Below are 15,470 nucleotides of genomic sequence, written 5' to 3' on the forward strand. Positions count from 1 at the left end.
CATTAGTCCCAAGCAAAACCCATTCGTATTTGGATCCCTGTAGTTGCGCAATTCCTTTGTAAAAACAGCCGGTTAAGTGTTGGACCCTCGAGATCAAACTGCGAGAGCTGCATGTATGTGTGCGTGTGTGTGTGTGTGTGTGTGTGTGTGTGTGTGTGTGTCTGTGTGTAGGCTTCACTTCCAATAGCTCTTGTAATAGGTCAACTGTCAAGAGAAAATTACACAAAATGCCCCAAAAATGAAAAATGTGGTGTTTTGTTACAGGTTATATACACATAAGAAAACGTCTTCGAGGAATTATAATAGGGAAATTGTTGGACTTTGGCCTCAACTAATGTCAGACATATTTCATATGATAGCCTAAGCTAAGTGATACAGAACAGTACATGATATTCTCATCCCTTTCTGTTGAATTCAGGGAACCATTTAAAGATTTACAACATTGCTAATGGATTCAAACGTGTAAATCTGCTCTAACATAAGTCACCGTCTTCAGGACGTCCAGATAGGTACCTAAAACCTACTTCAGCTCTATTAGTTTGAACGGTTTATGCACTTTTCGGATACTTGGTGAGGCGAATGTTAGCAGCTCTGTCCTGCTCGTTACTAGATTTATTGCATGCTTCTTGAAACCCAGCACACACTCTGAACATGTGAAACAGGCATTAATAACGAGTAGAGTCACTGCACTGCTGGACCAGGAAGTATGAATGCAGTGTGACACGTCTTTTTACACCATTGTTACTGGTTCGAAGACCCAGACGCCAAGCATTCAATATGGAGCAACGCAGTTTATATATGTACACTGTGAACTGCATTTTGGTATAAAGAAAACAAAAAGTCTCTTTTTATCCCCTGCTGGTCACGATAATGATCCTTTCATCGACATAACTCCCTGTATGGCAGGTTCATTTTGCGTTAACACCCAACATGTGTGGACCAACGTCCTTTTTTCTCACCGACAAAACTTCAGTCGCTTTGGGTCACTTATTCTGCTGCTGGTTCTGGTAAGCGATCATATCGGAATGCAACGTATGCTTTGAAGCGTAAAAAGATCTGAGTCGTGCATCAAACCATAAGTCTGCCACATGAGGTTTTTTGACAAGAAATGGAGGTTGTGATGGGATATTTCTGACAGCCAGCAGCATGTGGCCTCAGTCTGCCGTTCTTTCTCCGAAACCTCAAAGATTTGTGTCTTGTTAATGATGTGAGGGAAGAATGGATGGTTGACGTTTCTTTAACAGGTAGAACAAAGCGGGCGGGGGTCCATGTCTCCTGGACGATCACATGGAGAAAAAAACATCCTGATGTTACGAAGGAAGAACAACACTTGTGGCTAATAAAGAAATGTCTGTGGTTTTGCAGGTCATTAATGTTTTTTTTTTCTTGCTCTCGGGTTGGTGGTTAAGTAAGAGGTTTCAGCGTACCCTTACAGGACATATGTATACATGCATAATAGTTTTTAAGCCCTTTTGGTGCACACTAAGCCACGTGGGTCTTCATCATATGTTGGAAACCGGGAGATTACGGTGAAAACAAAAGCAGATCCATGAAACTTCCCATAGCTCAGGACATTTAGGTGTGGCAGAGATCTATGAGGCCTATAAAGTCATCAGCTCGTAAATCTCTGGTTTATAATGCCAATTTTGGATTATGTGCACTGATATATGGGCTTGTATTACAGCAGTGGTTCTTTACTGCATGGCCGTCAAGGGTAGAATATTTATATATATTACAGTTTTTATTTGATGATGCTTTTTCAGCAATGAAATCAATGATTTAAAAAAGGAGAATGTGAACTCAGTTATACGATCTGGTGTTGCTGCTGTTTACATGAAGATCTGATCACTTATGATGTAACAGTGCAGGCTTAGACTTTATGCAATAAACATCTTACAAATTTATGTGTTCATATCTCATCTTTCTTTGCACTATATGATCACAATTTTCTGCTTCAACAAAATGCAGCTTCTCCACAGAGATTACCCTGGTGTTATTTGTCATACTTTAAGTTTAAAAGCTACATTTATGTCGGCGACGAGTCTTTGAAATTCAAAAATCTTGACAAGTGTGATTATCAAATATTCATCCTGCGCCCACAGGAAAATGTGAACAGTAGCTTTGTTGAATTCATCTTCAAAGTGTCTATTCATATTGTGTGTCTGCGAGCTGAATGACAGGTCATCAAAGCAGCATGAGAATAAAAACCTTTCTACTGATGGTCACATCAAACTCTTTAGTGGGAGAAGACGATGGAAAGAGTATAAAACAGTGTCACTGGAGATGAAACATTGTCACATAAGTTGGCACAACTTGGTTTCCCGAAAAAAAAAAAAAAATCTATAAAACACTTAATTTTAGTGTTTAATCTTTGAGCAGACCATGTTCACTTGACTTGGAACACATCGGATGAACTGACTTTCTACTCGGCGGTCTGCAAGCAGCACATTGAAGGAGTCACTTTTTGAGTCACTCCAAAAAAAAAAAAGAGCGATTTCCTGAAGCCACTTAAGTTCTTCTTTTACTTAACTTTTCAGGAACTAAAAGGTTCCTTCAGCCCATTGTTGTCTGTGCTTCAAAAGCGGCCTAAAGACCTGGAGGAGGGCTGCTGGAGGTCACTTTGCAATCGAACAGTAGTAACAGAAAAAAAAAATCACTTTTTACTTTATTCTATTGTAATTTAAGTATTTGTGTTTTATGTGTTTGTAGCATGAAGAGGCTACAACTTACATTTGATGGTGAAACGCTGTGTTTTAAAATGACAAATATATCAAACTGGGATTAGAAGAACAGAAAACATACTTTTGCTGTTTGTCACTTCTTTCTTCACACACTATTAACCCACACATCAGCTCTTACCCGTTTTCTCTCCTCTGTCTCCTCGCTCCCCCTTCAACCCTCTTTCTCCTCTGTCACCTGAGAACAAACCGAAAAAAGACAACGGGAAATCACACAGACGTCACAGGACAAGTGTATTATATTTAGGCTATTTATGACAAATCAAATCCAATAACCACTCTTCACAACACACATATTACATGACATTACACTTATAATAACGTAATCAGAATCAGCTTTAATGGCCATGTACATTTTCACATTCATGACTTTGTTTTCTGCGCTTCGTGCTTGTTTACAATAAGGACAGATAAATATAAAAAATACAATAAAGAAAACAGTTAAAAGTGGCCCAAAAAGAGTACGAGAGAGCGCAGTACCGAGGCTGCCATCTGCGGCGCCATCTTGCATATAATAGCAGTGAAACGTGACCAAACTGCTGAAACGCTAAGAGCAGGTCAGAATAACACTGATGTTTTATGTTCTTCAAGTACAGCGTCAGCCATGAACACTTTTTTATGTTTTTTTACAACAATTCTAGCCAGATCTCACACATCACAAAAATAAAACCCAACAATGGTGTACCTATATATACATCAGTTGAACACGGCACTCATAACCAAAACCAATAATGCGTACCGTCTTCAGACAGAAACAGCTCAACCGTCTACAGGTTTAGATTTTAGGGCAGGACATAAAAAAGGCTTCCCTGTAATCTTGCCTTGTGATATAAGCATAAAATATGAAAACTTAGAGGACACCCACCCTGCATCCGGTGCTTACTTTAACTTTAAAGGTTGTGGTTAAATGTTTTTATGTGAGGTGAGGGAGGTAGAAATGGAGGAAGCAGAAAACGAGTGGACAGAGGTAGAACTGAAATAAAGGCACCAGTGTCCAAATCATTTATTGGAGCGTCTTTACAGTGTAGACGTTTGCATGTTGAAAAACAGCTCAATAAGGAAAGGAATCTTCCCATTTGCGGTTTCTGCTAAATTACGGTATGTTCAGGCATGACACTTACCTCCAATCAGCATCTTGGAAACATCTGTTTCTCATTGGTTTTTGTTTCAAAATATGACTCTATTTCAAACTTGAGGAACAACCTCTGAAGCAATAGAGAGAGGGTCTATTTCAGGGCCATTTGTCGCTAATTTTCATCCATGAGGTTAGAAACCACGAGTCTGTTTTTGCCAGGAAGTTATGCGAGGATCAGCTTCAAGTCGGCATTCATCCCACCCTTAATTTTTTTTTTTTTTTTTTTAATTTCACATCCCAGACCACAGAGGCAGCTGCCAGGCGAGGTGGCACTCGGTCCCATGTGTTACTGCATGTGTGTGTCCATGTCTGAGGAGTGTATCTAACACCACACCCTGCCTGTAACGGGTCTCAGATGCTAGTGTCCTCCATCTCGACCACATCCTTAACAACTAAATAACAGGGAAACCCAAACACACTGGTAAGCTACTGCTAAGCCCGAAGAGACAACAGAGGCATTAGATTTCAAACGGCACAAGTAAAGTGACGCGATAGATGGTAGTTATGAGTAAATGTGTAATGTTTAAGATCTTAAAGCGTCACAAATGAACAACTTTAGCCATGTTGGGGACTGTATGGATGGAGAAGTTAGTCTGTACAACAATTTATCTCCACAACTATTGGATGCATAGCGATTACACTTTGTCCATACGTTCATGGTGCCCAGAGAATCATAACGACTTTGACGCACCCTTGACTTTTTTTCGAGTGCGACCAGATGGTTAACATTTCAATATGTCCATGGATATCATAAATACTTCCAAAAATAATGTTGTTCCCATCAGCTTTGGTTGTACTTTGTGCTCAGTGCCAATAAGCAAATGCTGGCATGCTAACCAGCTACACATGAGCACTTTAGTATTTCCAATGGTGCTAGCTTGGCTGTAAACTGTTTGTCTTATAATAACAACGAATAAAATGATTTGTTTTGGATATTACAGCTGGCGAAATAATGATATTGTTCAGTCTGAGCACACAAATCCATTACATTTTTTTCAGCTGTAGCAGGCAGTTGCTTACAGTGAAAACCAATTGTGAAAATCAATAATCTCGCTGTTTCTGAGAAGTTGGTGGAGACCTATTTGCTCCAAATTCCTCGAAACAAATATGTCTGGGCTGTGTGTCTGCCAGCTTGTTGAGGAGTTTACTTCCTCACTGGCCAAGAGAATAATCCATCCAGCTCTAACACCAAGAAATAACGGACAATATGTTGTCTTCTCAGCTCATCTGTGGTGCTACAGAACAAAGAAGAAGCCAACACCTAATGCACTCTCTGCTCAGTCTATCCACCATTCATCTATATAAAGAAACTGTGAAGCTTCCCAGTGCGGCTTTAACAAGCTTTCAGTATCCACAGCTGAGCTGTCTTCCGCTGAGGCCCCGTTCACACCAGAAGGTCTACAAACTCTTCACCCTTCGCTGGTTTGTTAAACCCACAACTAGACCCCAGATGGGTGGAAGCACAGACAGACATTGTTGTAAACTGTCAGCGTGTAGATGGCCAAACATCCGCAAAGAACCTTGTTTTCTTGGAAAATACAAATTTGTGTGATGTTTTTAAATCTTTACACAATGAACTTGTCAAGAAAACAATGTCGCCAGTACCAGAGCGTTCTGAGGATGCTTTTCTTTTCATGTTTGCTGAGCCATGGTGGCTTTTGCTGCCTGAGCGAACCTTTTCACTCCAAACAAATCAGAGGCTTGTTGCACCAAATCAAAACATGCAAACTATGATTTACAACAAAAGAACATTTCCTCGTCTTTTCTACTCATTTCACCAACACAAGCGACACGATGCGTAATATGATGCTTCCACCAATTCAGATGTACACAAGCAGTGCTGAAGCAGGCCTCTGATGCATCCATGTAGTCTTTATAATATTACTGTTTTTCACCAGTAAAAAGCAAAAAATAAACACTGGTTGTGTGATGAAACCATTTATGTTTTTCATCTTTTGTCAAACTTTATTTCTTCCTCACATGAGGGGTAGCCGATTTGACCGCTAATCTATGTTTAAAAAAGCTAGTTTCCTTTTCAGTGAACGCATTTTTCATTTAATTTAATTCGATTTTACAATTTTTGCCCGATACTATTTTATAAATGCTTCCAGTTAAGACTTTAAAGGCCGATTGCTTGTCTTCAAAACATATATATTATTGCAGGCCACTGCATAGTTGTGCACCTCCACACACACATATAGTACGGCCCCAACAGTTATAGCAGCAAATGCGTTAAAGCTCGGGTGGAGTCTGGTGCAGAGTGTTGAGCCACGCGCTCACACAAAAGACAACAGATCAGACCGGGCCAAAGTTTTGAGAGTCACTGGCCAACATAGGGAGAGTGGGACTTGAACACAGGCTATTCCAGCCAAATCCAACTCTGATCAGCAACAGCTGTTGGCAAATACACACACAACCACACACACACACACAATATATATATATATATATATATATATATATATATATATATATATATATATAATTCCATGATGACACAAAAAAAGACTACAGTGTGTGTCTGAGTGTGTTGTTGTTGTTGTTGTTGTTGTTGTTGGCTCTGTCCAGCTGGTGATGGCAGAGTGGAAACATTGGCCCCCTGAGGGTTTATGTAGATACAGACTGGTGTGGATAAATAGAGGGACCAGTGGATGGAAGAAAGGGAAAGAGAGAGGAACAGAAATTGTAGCATGAGGTCATCGAGCTATCGCGTGTTCAAAATATTTTCAATTCTAAAAGTTGGCATCTTATACTCGTGTCTACTTTGAAAATTTGAACGCTCATGTCAAAGAAATATATATTTATCGTCTGCAATGGAAAACTACTGGAAATGGTGAAGAATTTCCTGAATTTCTCTCACAATGCATAATTGTATTTTCAGCTGTTTTGCTTGGCTTATGCAATTTACATCATATATAAGAATTATTGGCTAAGTTAAACTCCTACAGAGACATTGGCTTTCTAAAAAAGCATATGGGTCTCTGAATACCTTTAACTATGTCAGAAAAAGAAAAATACTTTCCATTTGACTCCTTATCTACTGACTGGTTTGAGTGATTTGAACTCATTTAGTTCTTTGACATTTGTCTGTATGGATCATTTTAATGCCAATATAGCTATTTATATGTAGATGAAGACACAGTGGTGGAACATTTGTGCTGAATTAAGTTAATACATTGACACTGCAAGTCATTTTCAATGTTAAAAAAACTTAAACAAATATTTTAATGGTTAAAAGTTGATTTTGTTAAGATCAGATATCTTAAAATAAACCACCTGTTAGTGATGGACGATATGTGAAAGACTCGGTTGTGCTGGAGACTTCCTGTTCAGGGATTTTCTACTAAAAAAGTCAACATCTTAAGCAACCATCCGAAAAGTCTGAAATGATTTGAGCTGTGAACGCGTTGACAAGATTCAGCTGTTGTACAAGACTGCAGGGAGTAACCGGCTATTTCGACTTGTGAATGACGAACTGTTGGGTGAGTGAGTAAAGTGACTTTAATGAGACTACTGCTGTTACCCCATAAAGTACGCAGCATTGTGATTATTATAATAGACTCTGATTTTAATGTTTAATCTGTCCTGTATGTTCTTGTGCTTCACTATGTTTTCTAGATAGACATTTGTGGCCTTGACCTCAATGCATCAAGAAAAAAATGAGCAAAAATCAACTGTTATTTGCTTGTATAGAGTAAATAAGCTATACTTAAGGACTATAAATGTATTGAATAACACAAGGACATACAAACAAAAGACATACCTCTGGGACCAGCAGGCCCGATGTCTCCTTTTTCTCCCTGGAGACCGCTGACCCCGACAGACCCTTTCATTCCCTGGTTGCCCTGGATGCCTTTTTCTCCTGTAAACCCTGAAACACAAACCGATGATTGATGACCATCGAATAGAGAAACTGTGTGTTCATAATACACTGCAACGTCCTTCATCAGCAATGATGCGAGTCCAAAGACGCGTGACCCTCGTGGCCCTTTAATGCTTTAAAGTACATCATGTGAAGTTTATTTAATACATCTTTGTTTAGTGCAGAGATGATCTCATTTAACAACGCCTTCTAATCAGCGTTTGACGATGAAAGCATCCAATCGAATCTAATCCATGGATTAAAGGTGCTGCTGTGGCGCAAAATCAGAAATCAATACAACAAGGACTTAGTCTTCATTCATGTTTTTCAGGTTAAGTTTTATGTAAAAATCATTGAAAATCCTACCGTGTACCATGGCAATAAAAAACACATTTTCAAAAAGCCGAACTGTCCTGCCCCCCCCAGCCCTGACTTCATTTATAGACACACTTCCTCCACCATCTGCCAACGCTTCAAATCTCTGAATGCATGCTGACGCTCTTTTGTTGCATAAAACAATCCAATTCAGGTCGTCTGCCCTGTGGCACACAATGAGAGCTTGTGTTTACAGTAAGCAACCTGACATCTTTGTGGTAATGAGTTATTGATTAAACAGTTGAAGCACGCAGCAAATTCTTGCCGATGTACCCCGATATGCTCTGATTGCATTGTGACGACTCAGCAATCTGAATGACATAATTACACTGAATGCATTAGAGACAGAGATACCAAATAAAGTGATGATGAATGAGGTCATGTCTCGCTCCTCAAAAACCCACTGGAGAAACGCCATCAATCCTTCTCTGGAAGGAGTGCAAAGTGTTCTGCAGGAAAGTCCAATGAGATCATTCAACACGTCCAGAAGGATTCTTAGAGTCTAATGTGATGCGATGATGAATTCGTTACGCCTTAATGAAAATGGAGCAACAGAAGCATTTCATACAGATCATGTACGCCTGATAATAAGCTAATCGTCAACAATAACTGTCAGAAGTGTATATTGTGTATTTCAGATTGGTGATGTGAAATGAAATAGAATTAACTTCGCTCTGAATGCAATATATTTAGAAAATGAGTAAACTACCACCTAAAATGAACCTGCAATATTGTCCAGGCCGAGAACAAAACATAGTATATAACACTAGTTAGTGTTGTAAGTTGACACCAGATGGTCCAGCTAAGTAAAACACCGAGTCAGACATTATAGGCAATCAAATCGTTATAATTAACTTTCATAAACTGAAAACCCACTGTAAAAGAAACATGCAACCCTGTAAGTTGAAAACACAAACAACTCTAAGACGGGACAACACCGTGGTAGTGAGTCACCTGTCAATCGCTAAGTGGCCACGCCCTAAAGCATACCCTGCTTCATCATCTTTTGAGCTCAAAACGGGAACATAATTTACTAAATAAACATCATGCTGTTTTGAAGGACGGTCTTTTTTTCATATTAACCTCTATAGAATTGGATTTTGAATTAAAACTCCTCTTCGCTTGTTTTTATTCACTATTTCCTGGAACTATAGCAGAGATGGGGTCCTTTCAGCAGGGATAATGCTTCTTGGTAATGCGAGAGCGGCAGTTTATTGGCCAGGGAATGTGGATAGGGTGACGACAGGGGAGGAGCTGGGTTGATGATTCAAGAGGTAGCAAGCTGGAAAGGGGCCCAAAAACATCTGGATTCACATTGTTGGTGTTGGTATCTTACAGTATGTATGAAAACAAAGTCAGTCCATGTTTCTGAGGTGCCAGTTCTGTCTGGATGAGGGTTCATGTTGTGGTTTTTGGTGGAATTACCTACGAGACAAAGATAGATGACCCGTCCCACTGGCCACGTCCACACCCTGTGTGAAAATGAAGCCCCATCCAAAGTCTGGGGCTGAAGTGGATTCATATTACCTTTTTTATTCTCTGTGCTAGCTGCATTATTATTATTATACAACTGAGGTAAATCACAAAAGCAGAGCTCGTAACTGCAGCTCAAGTCCGTTCTGCCTCAAAGGAAGACACAGTCACCTTTCATGCCCCTTAAGCCTAAATTCTTAAATTCAGAAAGGCTTATAACGCAAAATTTGGTGTTTACATTGAACAATTTACAGGCTAAGAGCATTTTATGACCAATGTGCTTATAAAACTCATCTAACCACGCCAGTCCAAGGGCACAAGGCATTATTTGACACTTGACTCAGAGTGAGCTTGAGTCACTAAGAAATATTATCCCTGATCTTTCTGTCTCACAGGTATGACAAAGATTTAAATGAAATGCTTCCAGCGCCGTCATTTCACAGCATTTCCAACAGGTTGAGGATGTGTTTGGCATCAGAGTTTGAAACAATGGTATTTCAATTTAGCATTGCGGCAGACAGGAAACGAGGTGGAGAGATGAGAGGAGGCGTGACACGCGACAACGGATATGCGGTATGCGTCTTATTCGTTAAAGCCATCAGGACCTCGCACCGTCTTTATGTTGACCGGATAAATATGTGAGGGGTATCGGCTGTGTCATCTAACTCAGCTGAAAAGAAACTATTTCCAAAAGTCTCAAACTATTCCTCGAATAGGTCTTCGCACATTTGTATGCAATTCAAAAACAGAGGAATGGCAATGTCTGGTTGTACCCACCTCTCAGGCCTGTCAACCCAGGAGCCCCGGGGACCCCCAGTGGTCCAGTATCACCCTTCTCTCCCTTTGGTCCCGGAGGTCCTGCATAAACAAAAACACAAGTAAGCTCACAATTGACGACATCAGGATTTTGTGATACTGCCCAAACAATGAGGATACTAATGCAAATGTGTCATCAATAGTTTTCAAGTGAACAAGGATTTAGTGAAAGTCAAGTTTAAGCTACAGCGGTGTACCTTTAGGTTTGATTAATGGCTGCCCAAATATGTTTTTCATCTATTTATATGAAGTACTAACTCACAACATGTACTTTTTTTTTTACTTTCCTGTACTTCTGGAGAGAAATACGAGCTGCGACAGGAGTTGCGGATTTTTTTTAAAGGTCAAAATGTTAGAGACATTTAATAACACTTAATAACAGCATGTTGGATCACTTATCAAAATCAAGGGAGGCTGGAATCATAAAGATTATCACTTATAAAGGGAACACAAAGAGCATATAATGATTTTTTATCAATGTCAGGAAACCCCAGTCCTATTCCTCATTTATCATGGTAGCAGCTACACACACACACACACACACACACACACACACACACACACACACACACACACACACACACAGAGTCGGCCAAACTTGGTCTTACAACTGGTTTAAGGATTCACTCCAAAAAGTGTGTTTTACTTGGAGAGAGTGACTGACAAAAGAAGCCAAATAGTGATTGAAACAGGGCGAGAGAGATGCTCACACACAGGGAGAGGGAGAGGGAGGCCTGGCCACAATGGGAGCCACATGTCTAACAAGGTGGACCGCGACGCAGCTTGTGGGAATGCTTACAAATTCAGGGCTTGTTGTTGTCCGGGGGTTTTGATCCTCCAGAGGCTCTAATGTTATTTACTTGCTAAAGTTTCTGATGCCGAGAAACTGCTGACCGGCTTGGAGATAAAGATCTGCAGCATCGAGCAGCTTCACAACTGGACACACTTAACAGCATGTTAGGAGTCTGTGAAAAGGTCCCATTAAGAGGTGAGGCTAGGTGTCTACTAGCACGTCTACGTGTGTGCGTGTGTGTGTGTGTGTGTGTGTGTGTGTGTGTGTGTGTGTGTGTGTGTGTGTGTGTTCTTGTATTCGTATTAAAGAAAACAATTGGCAACTATTTTAAATCATTGTTGATTTAAAAAAAGTTTCTGTAGATTTGACCTGAATACCTCATTTCATCCGAGTTAACCTTCGCAGCTCCGTGTCAGTTCTGGGCAGACTTAATCTGCTACAGGTCTTGGACTTCTTCACACTTTTCACAGTACCCCACAGACCCATGAATGGTCAGCAGTCAACACGAACAACAGATGTTGCAGTTTTAGTCAGTTGCGTCACTCAAAATGTAAATTACAGAGTAAAATAGGGTTTCAACGTGTGAGCGTTTGTACGCGTTACTTAAAGAAAGGGGTCAGGAGTTAACCTTTCTGGCCATTGTTTTAATCTAATTATCTTTATTGGGTTTAGCCAACACCAATTCATTTCACTATATCGGCCTTTCTATACATAGGTTTCATCATGAGGGCAATGAGAACATTTGTACCAAATGAAGTCTTCGTCATTTAATCGATATTTCACTGGATAAGTGACAACTTTGACCTGCTGGCACAGCTACATGAAGAGTCAAGGGGTTCACACAAGTCAGCAGGATTCACCTTCAGGGGGCTGTGAACTACATTTTATGGCACTCCATCCAATAGGTGTAGAGAGCTTAATCGGTTCAGGTCAAGACATCCGCTACACATCTTGGGGGCCATAAAGATGCCTAACTCCATTTTTCCACTGATAGAGATACGAAGGTTTTCCCAATTTCTCTTTTCCAAGTGTTTTCTTTTTATTGCGATGTTGGGTATCTGGACACTGGTGGAAAATATTCTGTGGTCACAGGAATTAATAGATCAAATCTTCAGAGTCAAACCCCAACGTTTCTCTTCAACGGCAGTGAGAGAAAGCTGGACTCACTACTGATCTCGAAACCTCTTCTAACGGTCAAAACATTAAATCATCTGCTTTTTCAACTTTTATGTGTGTGTCTGCACGGCTCAACTTTGGTAGAGTTCACCCTGGTGGTCCTGTACAAATTGTGTCCTTGTTAATAGTTTGTTTTAGTAAAGCTTCACATTATTAATCTCCTGGCTCTCAGAGTCTTATGTGTTCGTTCAGCTGCCAGTGTTTCAACAATAACAAGCCCAGCGGCCCCTTCAGGATCCCTCTGAAAACATCTGACAGCACTGAGTCCAAGCTTACAACACAAGTGTGGAGTACAGGCGCCTCCATCCAACATCCAGTCTGTGCTCCACATCTACTGCAGGCTGCAGCAACAGAGCCGTGAGCGTCTTTCTCTGGAGACGGACGGTCTCAGCGGAGACCACGACACGCTGCGATGGGACAACGTGTATGTTAAAAGTAAGGCCAGATATGGAGCGTTTTGTGGAATCTAGCGCAGTGACGAATGACACGCGGCGTCGTTGAGGTTTCCGTTGAGGATACAGTTATTTTAACGAAGAACAGATGGACCATGTGATGAAAAAGAGGCGAAAAATGTTTAATGTATGTCTCTAATCGGAGACAACAGGGTTGTGTTTGAAATTGATTTGTTCTGAGCGACTTAGTCCACAAAGTGCCTTGGCCTCACAGATCCTACATGATATATAAGATGTATAAGATATATTTTGTTACCTATTTACCCTGAGAGCCATTTTCTGGGGACAGTAAGGTATTGTATAGGATTTCTCCTGATTGCCTGCAAATAAAACCCTATGACTAAAAACAGGTAGAAAAAGGAACCTCCTAGTCAGTAACATTCACATTGTTACAAAGAATAAGCCACAAAAACTAATATAATGTGAGTTGAATGTGTAAGCCAGACTCAACTGAGCTAAATTACTCTTCAGTAGTAAAGTCAACGTGACACTCAGCATGTTCATTAATGTCATCAGACTCAGCTCTGCTCAAAGAGACTCGTAAGTCGTTAACTGAGCATTCATCTGTAAATGTCCCCACTTCTGTGTAAAAACCCTGTGGTATCACTTGTGTATGAAGTTGTGTTATCTTCTTGCAACACTTGGAGAAACACTGTGAATTAGCTTGAGAGAAAAGATCTAGTAATGATGTAACTCTGTAGTCTAGTATGATAGATTTGTTAGATTAGGTCACCATAAAAACACACTTAAAGCCCTTGGGAACTCGGCTACATAAGCAACAATAAAAGTACAGGTTTGGAACTTTTAGACAGCTGAAATAAATATGTTTCATAACAGGAGTGTGTTGTTATCGTCTCTACGTGAAAAGGGGTCGCTCATAGCAAAGAAGCTACAGAGAAACATCTCCTGCATTGTTCCCCTCGGCTTTACTGAGCTTCATTGTAAGTTTCATTCACTTTTGTTTGTCTGTCTTTTACTGTTTTGATTAACTCTAGTTAATGCACTGTAGTCCAAAGGTTGGTGTTTTCTTAGTTACAGTTGACAATGCAAGAGTTGTAGCCTCACTATTGGAGCAAAAGATCAAAAAGGCTCAACAAAGGACTCGTTTCTTGTTGGTGTCCTGACATAACAGCGTGTGGGCCTATTCATAAACGCCGGCAAATATCTCCAAACACAAATAGATGGAACTCAAATGCATGTGGACAATTTACTCTCTGTCTAACACACACACACACACACACACACACACACACACACACACACACACACACACACACACACACACACACAGATATACTGCTGTCAAATTGAAAGATAGTTGTGAAACCCAAGTAGAAGGAGTTTGCTTCATGCCAATAAAACGGGTTTTCTTTTTAAGTGGAGAAAAGGAGTGATGGAAGAGACGCTGTCAACCACAACATATCACTGGAAAACTAGGTGAGACCTTTCGGCCCAGTGCTAAACTGGTTGAACTGGTCAACTTTGTGTCTATTGGTAATTACACATCTGAGGGTATAGTTCACAAAGACTCCATTTTCTGGCCTCTTTTGCTCAACATTTATGTCCTTCCATTTCCGCAGATTACGGACAACAACAACATATCTTACATCATCATTATGCAGAGGAGACACAGATTCACATCCGGTGACTATGGTTTTAATCAAGCGCTCGTCGGTGATTGGAATTCCCAACATTTGTCCTTGAGGTCGAACAAATGTGTTACATTCATTTGCAATTCATTTTTAAGTAGTTTGAATGCAGAAGTGTTCATAACCATGTTTGCGCCCTGGTTGGATCGACCTGTGTCTTATCATCCACACCTCCAAAGTCTATTTAAGTGTTCCCTCCTGTCTTAGTCCTCTCTGTCAAACGTTCCAGTAATTTCCTTTCTGTTCCTGTTTTTTTTTGTTGTCTTGAGCTCCTTTTTGCCTCATCCCTGCCTGAATTGTTGGCCTGACGTGTCTCCTTGTGTCCCGAACCTGTTTTAAAAAGTAACAACTGTTTCTACACCTCATCCTGCTGTCAGGGTTGTGTGTTTGAGTCCTGTGTCTCCCTGTGGTTTGTCATGCTTGCAGTCTTCGTCACTGCCTCTGTTGGCACACTGCAGTGTTTCTGGTCTCATTTCCGCTACGTGTAGATCAGTGAGAGACTGTGTGTCATGCTACTGGAGGTCAGACCTCCCATGTGTTGCTTTTCAACAACAAATACATGCTAAAGGAAGCACTGAATATTAGTTTAGCTAAATATAACACAACTGACATTGACCTTTGAAAATGTAAATGTCCAGTTGTTGATAAGACACTGATTGAGGATAACCTCATACAATATAACTTAATACAATATTTAAGTTGTAATCAAATTGCTTGATAAATGTCGCCCTAGTGGGCACACGTTACTGTACATGAAACCATGTTGAACAATAGTTTACCACCTACAGAGGTAGAATACTATTTTAAAACATGCCTCCACCGACTCGATACAATTACATTATTTTTTCTTTCTTTTGTTGTCTATCTTATGCATTTTTCATTTTATGTTTGTAATTTAGTAAAAATGAAAATGTTATATAGCTGGAGGCTTCAAAATAAGCCCGGTCGGCTTTTTTTGTCTCTTCCCGCACTGTGATATTAATTCATCTCTGTTGTGATTT

General features: G+C 40.2%; 1 protein-coding gene across 1 annotated transcript in view; it reads right to left on the minus strand.

Moving 5' to 3' along the window:
- The window catches only part of scara5 (scavenger receptor class A, member 5 (putative)), a 54,572-nt gene that overhangs the window by 11,983 nt on the left and 27,119 nt on the right, over nucleotides 1–15,470 (minus strand). The window contains exons 7-9 of the mRNA XM_068577342.1: nucleotides 10,361–10,441; nucleotides 7,637–7,744; nucleotides 2,860–2,916 (exon numbers count right to left, since the gene is read on the minus strand). Of these exons, the coding sequence (XP_068433443.1) occupies nucleotides 2,860–2,916; nucleotides 7,637–7,744; nucleotides 10,361–10,441 (246 nt within the window). The remainder of the gene's footprint in view (nucleotides 1–2,859; nucleotides 2,917–7,636; nucleotides 7,745–10,360; nucleotides 10,442–15,470) is intronic.

Source organism: Clinocottus analis, unplaced genomic scaffold (genome assembly GCF_023055335.1).
Source record: "Clinocottus analis isolate CAN_PGR_092001 unplaced genomic scaffold, fCliAna1.0.p SCAF_15, whole genome shotgun sequence".
Classification (NCBI taxonomy): domain Eukaryota; kingdom Metazoa; phylum Chordata; class Actinopteri; order Perciformes; family Cottidae; genus Clinocottus; species Clinocottus analis.